We start from the raw sequence: 10,805 nt of genomic DNA, 5'->3' as shown, positions 1-10,805 counted from the left end.
CAGTCCTGACCTTGTACATCATTACATTGACACAACAACAGTATTTAGGTCTATCTGTATCAAAAATGCTGTGAAAACTGTAATTTTCATTTTCCCTAAACCTGCATATTATAGAATTTAATAGTATGAAGTGACTTTACCATGTATGGCCCATTCCAGAAGCCCTTCCCACATCAGTGGTGACAGCAGGCCATTCCGATTGATGACAAACTTCAGTTCAAACAAACTGCAATGGAAATAGTAATATGTATATATAATATATATATACTTGTGTTGATGGGAGAAAACACCTGCTTATGTACAAATGGAGCACTGCACAATAGAGCAATATACTTAGTAACAATATCTATAGCAAGTGTGACCAACCAAAGTGGACCTGAGTGTGTAACCAACATGATGAGACCTGACTGTGTGACAAACCTGATGGGACCTGACTGTGTGACCTACCAGATTGGACCTGACTATGTGACAAACCTGATGGGGCCTGAATGTGTGACTATTCTGATGGGACCTGTGTGACTAACCTAATGTAATCTGTGTGTGTGACTATATTCTGATGGGACCTGTGTGCCTAACCAGATGGGACCTGACTGTGTGATTAACCTGATGGAACCTGAGACCTGGGTGTGTGACTAACATGATGGGACCTGGGTGTGTGACTGACCTGATGGGACCTGACTCTGCGACTGACCGGATGGGACTTGACTATGTGACTAACCTGATGGGACCTGGGTGTGTGACTAACCTGATGGGACCTGGGTGTGTTACTAACCTGATGGGACCTGACTATATGGCTTACCTGATGTGTCCTTATTGTGTGATTTGCCTGATGGGACCCGAGACCTGGGTGTGTGACTTACCTGATGGGACCTGTGTGACTAACCTGATGGGACCTGTGTGACTTACCTGATGGCACCTGGGTGACTAACCTGATGGGACCTGGGTGTGTGACTTTTCTGATGAGTCCTGAGTGAGTGATTAACCTGATGGGACCTGGGTGTGTTACTAACCTGATGGGACCTGGGTGTGTTACTAACCTGATGGGACCTGACTATATGACTTATCTGATGCGTCCTTATTGTGTGATTAGCCTGATGGGACCTGAGATATGGGTGTGTGACTTACCTGATGGGACCTGTGTGACTGACCTGATGGCACCTGGGTGACTAACCTGATGGGACCTGGGTGTGTGACTTTTCTGATGAGTCTTGAGTGAGTGATTAGCCTGATGGGACCAGACTGTGTGACTAACCTGATGAGTCCTGAGTGAGTGATTAGCCTGATGGGACCTGAGACCTGGATGCATGACTATAAGCTGATGACACCTGTGTGACTAACCTGATGGGACCTGGCTGTGTGACTAACCTGATGGGACCTGACTGTGTGACTAACCTGGTGGCACCTGACTGTGTGACTTACCTGATCAGTCCTGATTGAGCGATTAACCTGATGGTACCTGAGACCTGGTTGTGTGACTAACTTGAAGGAACCTGACTGTTTGACTAACACAAGAGGCCCAGAGGGCCTGTATCGCTCACCTGAATATCTAAGCAATCATGGCAAAATATTCTCCAAATGAGATCCAAGGGAATATGCCAGACCCCAAGGCCAATCCTTGTAGCATATCTGTATTAGATTTTTCATGCCCAGTAATTTTATGTATGGTTATAGGGTGGGGATCTCAACTGTTTCCAAGCTGTGACTCAGAGACTAGGTCCATAGGTTGTGGCCAGACCCCAGGATCAATTCTAATATCATGACTGCATACGTCTCTTTTTGCCCAGCATTTGTATTTATAGTTTTGGGGTGTGGATCTCAACTGTTTCAAAGTTATGACCCAAGGGTTAAGTCTGCAAAGGTGGGGCAGACCCTGGGATCAATTCTAATAACATGACAGCATTCGTCTCTTTATGCCCAACAATTGTATATATAGTTTTGGGGTGGGGATCTTAACCATTTCGAAGTCATGATCCAGGGGTTAAGTCTCCAAGGGTGGGACAGTCCTCAAGGCCATCCTGGAAGCATATGTGCATTCATTTCTTTATACTCAGCAATTGTATATATGGTTATGGGTGGGGATCTTAACTGTGACTAAGAAACTAGGTCCCTAGGGGTTCTGCTAGACCCCAGGGTCTATTCTAATATCATGACTGCATTCGTCTCTTTATGCCCAGCATTTGTATGTATAGTTTTGGGGAGGGGATCTCAACTGTTTCAAAGTTATGACCAGGGACTATTTCTCCAAGGGTGGGGCCAGACCCTAGAGCCATCCTGGAAGCAACTGTGCATTCTTCTCTTTATACTCAGCAATGGTATATATGGTTATACGGTGGGGATCTCAACCATTTCCAAGTAATAAACTTTTTTTGGCCCCAGTCCTTAGCCCGGGGGGTCAGCCCCAAAATTTTGTACAATTTTGAATTCCTGCCTCTGTAGAATGCTTCCGACCAAATATGGTCGATATCCATGGCACAGTTCTACAGAAAAAGTCGCTTAAAGCAATATAGCCAAATTGCCCCCTTTTGGCCCCGCCCCTCAGCCCTCGAGCTCTGGGGGTCAGCCCCACCATTTGTACAATTTTGAATCCCCTCCACCTACGGATGCTTCCAGTTTAATATGGTTGATATCCATCGCTTAGTTCCAGAGAAGAAGTAACTTAAAGCAATATAGCCAAATTGCCTACTTTTGGCCACGTCCCTCAGCCCCCTGGGAAGTCAGCCCACCATTTGTACAATTTTGAATCCCCACCAGCTAGGGATGCTTCCAGTTAAATATGGTTGATATCCATCTCTTAGTTCCAGAGAAGAAGTCACTTAAAGCGTTATNGGGTGGGGATCTTAACTGTGACTAAGAAACTAGGTCCCTAGGGGTTCTGCTAGACCCCAGGGTCTATTCTAATATCATGACTGCATTCGTCTCTTTATGCCCAGCATTTGTATGTATAGTTTTGGGGAGGGGATCTCAACTGTTTCAAAGTTATGACCAGGGACTATTTCTCCAAGGGTGGGGCCAGACCCTAGAGCCATCCTGGAAGCAACTGTGCATTCTTCTCTTTATACTCAGCAATGGTATATATGGTTATACGGTGGGGATCTCAACCATTTCCAAGTAATAAACTTTTTTTGGCCCCAGTCCTTAGCCCGGGGGGTCAGCCCCAAAATTTGTACAATTTTGAATTCCTGCCTCTGTAGAATGCTTCCGACCAAATATGTTCGATATCCATGGCACAGTTCTACAGAAAAAGTCGCTTAAAGCAATATAGCCAAATTGCCCCCTTTTGGCCCCGCCCCTCAGCCCTCGAGCTCTGGGGGTCAGCCCCACCATTTGTACAATTTTGAATCCCCTCCACCTACGGATGCTTCCAGTTTAATATGGTTGATATCCATCGCTTAGTTCCAGAGAAGAAGTAACTTAAAGCAATATAGCCAAATTGCCTACTTTTGGCCACGTCCCTCAGCCCCCTGGGAAGTCAGCCCACCATTTGTACAATTTTGAATCCCCACCAGCTAGGGATGCTTCCAGTTAAATATGGTTGATATCCATCTCTTAGTTCCAGAGAAGAAGTCACTTAAAGCGTTATAGCCAAATTGCCCCTTTTTGGCCGTGTTGATCAGCCCTACCATTTGTACAATTTTGAATCCCCACCACCTAGGGATGCTTCCAGTCAAATATGGTTGATATCCATCTCTTAGTTCCAAAGAAGAATTCGCTTAAAGCAATATAGCCAAATTGCCTNACAATTTTTAATCCCTGCCTCCCATGAATACTTTTGATCAAATATGATTGATATCCAGTCCATAGTTCTACAGAAGAAGTTGTTTGTAGCATTAAAGCCAAATTGCCCCCCATTGGCCCTACCCCTCAGCCCCCTGGGGGGTCAGCCCCACCTTTTGTACAATTTTGAATCCCCACCACCTAGGGATACTTCCAGTCTAATATGGTTGATATCCATTACTTAGTTCCAGAGAAGAAGTCGCCTAAAGCAATACAGCCAAATTGCCCCCTTTTGGCCCCGACCCTCATCCCCCTGGAGGGTCAGCCCCACCATTTGTACAATTTTGAATCCCCACCACCTAGGGATGCTGCCAGTTAAATATTGTTGATATCTATCACTTGGTTTAAGAGAAGAAGTCGCTTAAAGCAATATAGCCTAATTGCCCCCTTTTGGCCCCGCCCCTTAGCCCCCTGGGGGGTTAGCCCCACCATTTGTACGATTTTAAAACCCACCACCTAGGGATGCTGCCAGTCAAATATGGTTGATATCCTTTACTCAGTTCCAGGGAAGAAGTCGCTTAAAGCAATATAGCCAAATAACCCTTTTTGGCCCCCACCCCTCAGCCCCCTGGGGGTTAAGCCCCATCAGTGTGCAACTTTGAATCCCTGCCTCCCATGAATGCTTTTGATCAAATATGATTGATATCCAGTGCATAGTTCTACAGAATAAGTTGTTTGTAGCAATAAAGCCAAATTGCCCCCTTTTGGCCCCGCCCCTCACCCCCCTGGGGGGTCAGCCCCAACATTTGTACAATTTTGAATCCACACCACCTAGGGATGCTTCTAGTAAAATATGGTTGATATCCATCATTCAGTTCCAGAGAAGAATTCGCTGAAAGCAATATATCCAAATAACCCTATTTGGCCCCGCCCCTCAGCCCCCTGGGGGGTTAGTCACACCATTTGTACAATTTTTAATCCCTGCCTCCCATGAATACTTTTGATCAAATATGATTGATATCCAGTCCATAGTTCTACAGAAGAAGTTGTTTGTAGCATTAAAGCCAAATTGCCCCCCATTGGCCCTACCCCTCAGCCCCCTGGGGGGTCAGCCCCACCTTTTGTACAATTTTGAATCCCCACCACCTAGGGATACTTCCAGTCTAATATGGTTGATATCCATTACTTAGTTCCAGAGAAGAAGTCGCCTAAAGCAATACAGCCAAATTGCCCCCTTTTGGCCCCGACCCTCATCCCCCTGGAGGGTCAGCCCCACCATTTGTACAATTTTGAATCCCCACCACCTAGGGATGCTGCCAGTTAAATATTGTTGATATCTATCACTTGGTTTAAGAGAAGAAGTCGCTTAAAGCAATATAGCCTAATTGCCCCCTTTTGGCCCCGCCCCTTAGCCCCCTGGGGGGTTAGCCCCACCATTTGTACGATTTTAAAACCCACCACCTAGGGATGCTGCCAGTCAAATATGGTTGATATCCTTTACTCAGTTCCAGGGAAGAAGTCGCTTAAAGCAATATAGCCAAATAACCCTTTTTGGCCCCCACCCCTCAGCCCCCTGGGGGTTAAGCCCCATCAGTGTGCAACTTTGAATCCCTGCCTCCCATGAATGCTTTTGATCAAATATGATTGATATCCAGTGCATAGTTCTACAGAATAAGTTGTTTGTAGCAATAAAGCCAAATTGCCCCCTTTTGGCCCCGCCCCTCACCCCCCTGGGGGGTCAGCCCCAACATTTGTACAATTTTGAATCCACACCACCTAGGGATGCTTCTAGTAAAATATGGTTGATATCCATCATTCAGTTCCAGAGAAGAATTCGCTGAAAGCAATATATCCAAATAACCCTATTTGGCCCCGCCCCTCAGCCCCCTGGGGGGTTAGTCACACCATTTGTACAATTTTTAATCCCTGCCTCCCATGAATACTTTTGATCAAATATGATTGATATCCAGTCCATAGTTCTACAGAAGAAGTTGTTTGTAGCATTAAAGCCAAATTGCCCCCCATTGGCCCTACCCCTCAGCCCCCTGGGGGGTCAGCCCCACCTTTTGTACAATTTTGAATCCCCACCACCTAGGGATACTTCCAGTCTAATATGGTTGATATCCATTACTTAGTTCCAGAGAAGAAGTCGCCTAAAGCAATACAGCCAAATTGCCCCCTTTTGGCCCCGACCCTCATCCCCCTGGAGGGTCAGCCCCACCATTTGTACAATTTTGAATCCCCACCACCTAGGGATGCTGCCAGTTAAATATTGTTGATATCTATCACTTGGTTTAAGAGAAGAAGTCGCTTAAAGCAATATAGCCTAATTGCCCCCTTTTGGCCCCGCCCCTTAGCCCCCTGGGGGGTTAGCCCCACCATTTGTACGATTTTAAAACCCACCACCTAGGGATGCTGCCAGTCAAATATGGTTGATATCCTTTACTCAGTTCCAGGGAAGAAGTCGCTTAAAGCAATATAGCCAAATAACCCTTTTTGGCCCCCACCCCTCAGCCCCCTGGGGGTTAAGCCCCATCAGTGTGCAACTTTGAATCCCTGCCTCCCATGAATGCTTTTGATCAAATATGATTGATATCCAGTGCATAGTTCTACAGAATAAGTTGTTTGTAGCAATAAAGCCAAATTGCCCCCTTTTGGCCCCGCCCCTCACCCCCCTGGGGGGTCAGCCCCAACATTTGTACAATTTTGAATCCACACCACCTAGGGATGCTTCTAGTAAAATATGGTTGATATCCATCATTCAGTTCCAGAGAAGAATTCGCTGAAAGCAATATATCCAAATAACCCTATTTGGCCCCGCCCCTCAGCCCCCTGGGGGGTTAGTCACACCATTTGTACAATTTTTAATCCCTGCCTCCCATGAATACTTTTGATCAAATATGATTGATATCCAGTCCATAGTTCTACAGAAGAAGTTGTTTGTAGCATTAAAGCCAAATTGCCCCCCATTGGCCCTACCCCTCAGCCCCCTGGGGGGTCAGCCCCACCTTTTGTACAATTTTGAATCCCCACCACCTAGGGATACTTCCAGTCTAATATGGTTGATATCCATTACTTAGTTCCAGAGAAGAAGTCGCCTAAAGCAATACAGCCAAATTGCCCCCTTTTGGCCCCGACCCTCATCCCCCTGGAGGGTCAGCCCCACCATTTGTACAATTTTGAATCCCCACCACCTAGGGATGCTGCCAGTTAAATATTGTTGATATCTATCACTTGGTTTAAGAGAAGAAGTCGCTTAAAGCAATATAGCCTAATTGCCCCCTTTTGGCCCCGCCCCTTAGCCCCCTGGGGGGTTAGCCCCACCATTTGTACGATTTTAAAACCCACCACCTAGGGATGCTGCCAGTCAAATATGGTTGATATCCTTTACTCAGTTCCAGAGAAGAAGTCGCTTACAGCAATATAGCCTAATTGCCCCCTTTTGGCCCCGCCCTTCAGCCCCCTGGGGGGTCAGCACAAATATTTGTACAATTTTGAATCACCACCACCTAGGGATGCTTCCAGTCAAATTTAGTTAAATTCCAATCAGTGGTTAAGAATAAGAAGTCGTTTAAAGCAATTGTTGACATACAGACGACGGACGGACGATGGACGGACGACGGACGCCACAGTATGGCATAAGCTTCGGACCAGGTTTGCTAATAATGGGACCTGACTGTGTGACTAACATAATGGGACCTGACTGTGTGACTTACCTAATGGGACCCAACTGTCCCACACTGTAACTAAACATGTTGAGGTGAGCTATTTGTTCTGCAGTTGTCATGTCCGACAACTCCTTGCCTCTTCTTGGCCTTCTCACTGTTTCCTCAGCATCATCCTGTTCAATTATGTCAATAACATAACATAAATTGTAACAAGATATTTCTGTGAACTTTGTATTTAATTCCAAGATATATTTGTATATCTGTACATAACATCACAGAGTAAAGCCTTCTTTGTGGTTCTGTGACAAGATCAGTATACCTATTTCGTTGGAATGTCAGATCTTAAGGTTACTCGCAAATCAGTAATACTGTTTACAAGGAGGAGTTCTCAAAACTCACATTGTGAATCACAGTGAACCATAAGCAGAATTTATGAGTGATTTTATTTCAGACTGAAATGCATATTCTTAACATTTATCACAGTCTGCAGGAGATCCAGAGGGATCTTGGCGCCCACCATTGTACCATCTTCTTCATTAGATCTTTGTCAGTGTAATCTTTTCTCTTCTTTTCTCTTATCTGTTTGACCTTCAAAGTGAGTTTGTCATTTCACATAGTTACTAGTACAGTACTTAATAAGGGAAAAATAGAACCAATCATTGCAATATAAGAAGGATCTGTTAAGTTCTTACTTCACTTTAAAAATAGAACATGCACAACTAAGGATCAGGGGGACAAACAGATCAAATTTAAGAAAGATCCCTCAAGTACTTCCTGAGAAATAGCACTAACAAATCTTCAATGCCAAAATCCAAGATGGCCATCTGTTCATGCACAATAAAGGACCATGGGGAGCATTTGTATCAAATCTGAGAAAGATTCCTTTTTAGCTCATGATGGTGAACTAAACATCCAGTTGTTTAAAACATAATCCATGATGTGTGGTAACACATCTTGGAGAATAATGTTTGCAATTTTAATTACAAGAAACATATAATTGACTACATCAAACTCAAAAGCAGTAATAAATCAAATATAGCTGATCATATCGAACTCAATAGTCTTAAGAATATCATAAATAGCTACAGTACTCATAGAAAATGAACTTCATATACCATCACAAATGTGAAGAAAATGCATTTAAATCCTTGTATTTACGTTGAAAATAACAAATGGTGGAGCACGCATTTCTGAGGGAACAAGGTCCCATTTTTCATGGTTACCAATTTTTGTCAAGTAACAAATCTTAATTGAACAATTTTCAGGAAGTTGTGTCAAACTTTTCATGCCACAAGCTGGAATGTTTTTTCATAGGCTATACAATTACATTTGAAGTTTTTTTAATCGTTTGCATTCATGAAATGTATTAAACCCCAAAAGATGAGGTATTTTTACACTTACCTCATTTTCACCCTCCATTATCAAATCAAGATTCATGTGAATGGACATCAAGGTTTGTAAGTTTCCATAGAAACAGACTTTGTCATCTTGATTTTTGAACAGATTTAAGTCCAGTGTCACCAGTTTATGTGTACTTGTGATGATGTCATCATACTCAGGTGTTTTCATCATCACCAAAGCACTAGCCACATCAAATATGCCCTTTGCATTACATTTGCTAGCTGTATCTGTAATGTGAAAACATGGAAAGCTTTTAGTTATCATCAACAATTCTATAGACATTTGTGATGATTAAAATGATTGTATGAATTTATATTTTATAAAATGAAAATTTCAGTGTACAGAAATCAGAGAGCGATACTGAAGTAGAGCGCCATCTAAGACAGGTTTTACAATAAGATATATGGTGGAGCATCAACACGGGGATTCCATTACAGTGGACTTTTTTATTTTGTAGACTGAAACAGAACTTTTGGTGTTTAAACTTCACCATTTGCCATATTCAAGACACAAAGGTAATATAGAACTTGACCGTGTGTAAAAGGTTAACAATAATGAAAGTAAAACATTACTTGTACATGCTAGTAACACATGATGGGGCAGATACAGATCAATACGCAGAAAACTGTATTTAGTGAATTACAACATCAACCCTGCCTTTACCATGGACAGTGAACTGTCTTGTACCTTTCATGAGTCGCTGGATTCGAGTGAGAATTTCGCGCACCACCTCCTCAGGGTTCTGTTGCTTGAGAATGCATTTCTGCACACCCCCAGCTGGAATGTTCATCAGAAATTTGGTCCCTACCTTGTTGGTATCTGTCAAAATAAGTTTAAAACCTTTTCTTAAAAAGCAAACAAACCAATATCATGAATAAATATAGTGGAATCATCTGATTTGGAAAGAAATCAGACATAATCAAATTCTTTTTTAGCAACATATTTTCATATTCTGAATATTGTATAAGCCTTGAGAAGACCAGGTTATTCTCCTCTTTCTGGGTAAAAGTATTTCTGTAAGGTGTTAACAAATGTTACACAGAGTCTTGGTAAGTCTACAAGAATGTCATTGTGTTACCCGTTAGAGAGACTCACACTCATCAGTATAAGATAACCATCACATCATACAACACTAACCTCTACAGAATGGCCCCGTATGCGTGACAGGGAGATGTTTGCTTGGAATGCTGGGACAACAGCTGTGTACAATGATGTGAGTCAGGTTTAGACTGAGTTCCCGGGCCACCTTCTCCAGTCTGGAACAGGGCAAATACAGTTGAACAACCCCACACATTGTTTTATCAGTCTTCATACAGAGCCATGCACAATTATTAGACAGTATGTATTCTCCACTTCACCATAAGGCTACTGTATTGTAGCTGTACGAGTCTGGAGACTGACCTAAACAAACGGTGACTACTTACCTCGAGGGTGGGATCCTCTTTGAGAACACCAGTCTGCCCAGTGTGTAGATTGGGCCTTCGTTCAACATCTTAAAATAATTTGTCGGCATCACTATGGTTTCTGTTATAAAAAGAATAAAAGATTGTATGATACTATTAGCTTCATTAACATATGCTTATAAGGAATATAAATACAATGTGTTAAGCATAAGCTGGTTTGTATTGTGATATCATTAACTAATAGAATCTAGCACTTGTGTGGTGTAGAGAACATATGTTTAGCTTAGCTTAGATTAAGAATCTAGCACTTGTGTGGCGTAGAGAACATATGTTTAGCTTTAGCTCAGATTAAGAATCTAGCACTTGTGTGGTGTAGAGAACATATGTTTAGCTTTAGCTCAGATTAAGAATCTAGCACTGGTGTGGTGTAGAGAACATATGTTTAGTTTTAGCTTAGATTAACAATCTAGCACTTGTGTGGCGTAGAGAACATATGTTTAGCTTTAGCTTAGATTAAGAATCTAGCAATTGAGTGGCGTAGAGAACATATGTTTAGCTTTAGCTAAGATTAACAATCTAGCACTTGTGTGGCGTAGAGAACATATGTTTAGCTTTAGCT

The 10,805-nt window shown here is 42.9% G+C and overlaps 1 protein-coding gene across 1 annotated transcript in view; it reads right to left on the bottom strand.

Moving 5' to 3' along the window:
- LOC110460149 (zinc finger FYVE domain-containing protein 26-like) overlaps positions 1-10,805 on the bottom strand; it is a 64,544-nt gene that overhangs the window by 31,419 nt on the left and 22,320 nt on the right. Inside the window, exons 12-17 of the mRNA XM_021512891.1 lie at positions 10,208-10,307; positions 9,921-10,039; positions 9,471-9,602; positions 8,784-9,010; positions 7,431-7,555; positions 141-226 (exon numbers count right to left, since the gene is read on the bottom strand). Coding sequence (XP_021368566.1) covers positions 141-226; positions 7,431-7,555; positions 8,784-9,010; positions 9,471-9,602; positions 9,921-10,039; positions 10,208-10,307 — 789 coding nt within the window. The remainder of the gene's footprint in view (positions 1-140; positions 227-7,430; positions 7,556-8,783; positions 9,011-9,470; positions 9,603-9,920; positions 10,040-10,207; positions 10,308-10,805) is intronic.

This window comes from Mizuhopecten yessoensis, unplaced genomic scaffold (assembly GCF_002113885.1).
Source record: "Mizuhopecten yessoensis strain PY_sf001 unplaced genomic scaffold, ASM211388v2 scaffold1359, whole genome shotgun sequence".
Taxonomy (NCBI): Eukaryota; Metazoa; Mollusca; class Bivalvia; order Pectinida; family Pectinidae; genus Mizuhopecten; species Mizuhopecten yessoensis.
Note: the sequence above shows the minus strand (reverse complement) of the source record. Positions and strands in the feature narration are given on the sequence as shown.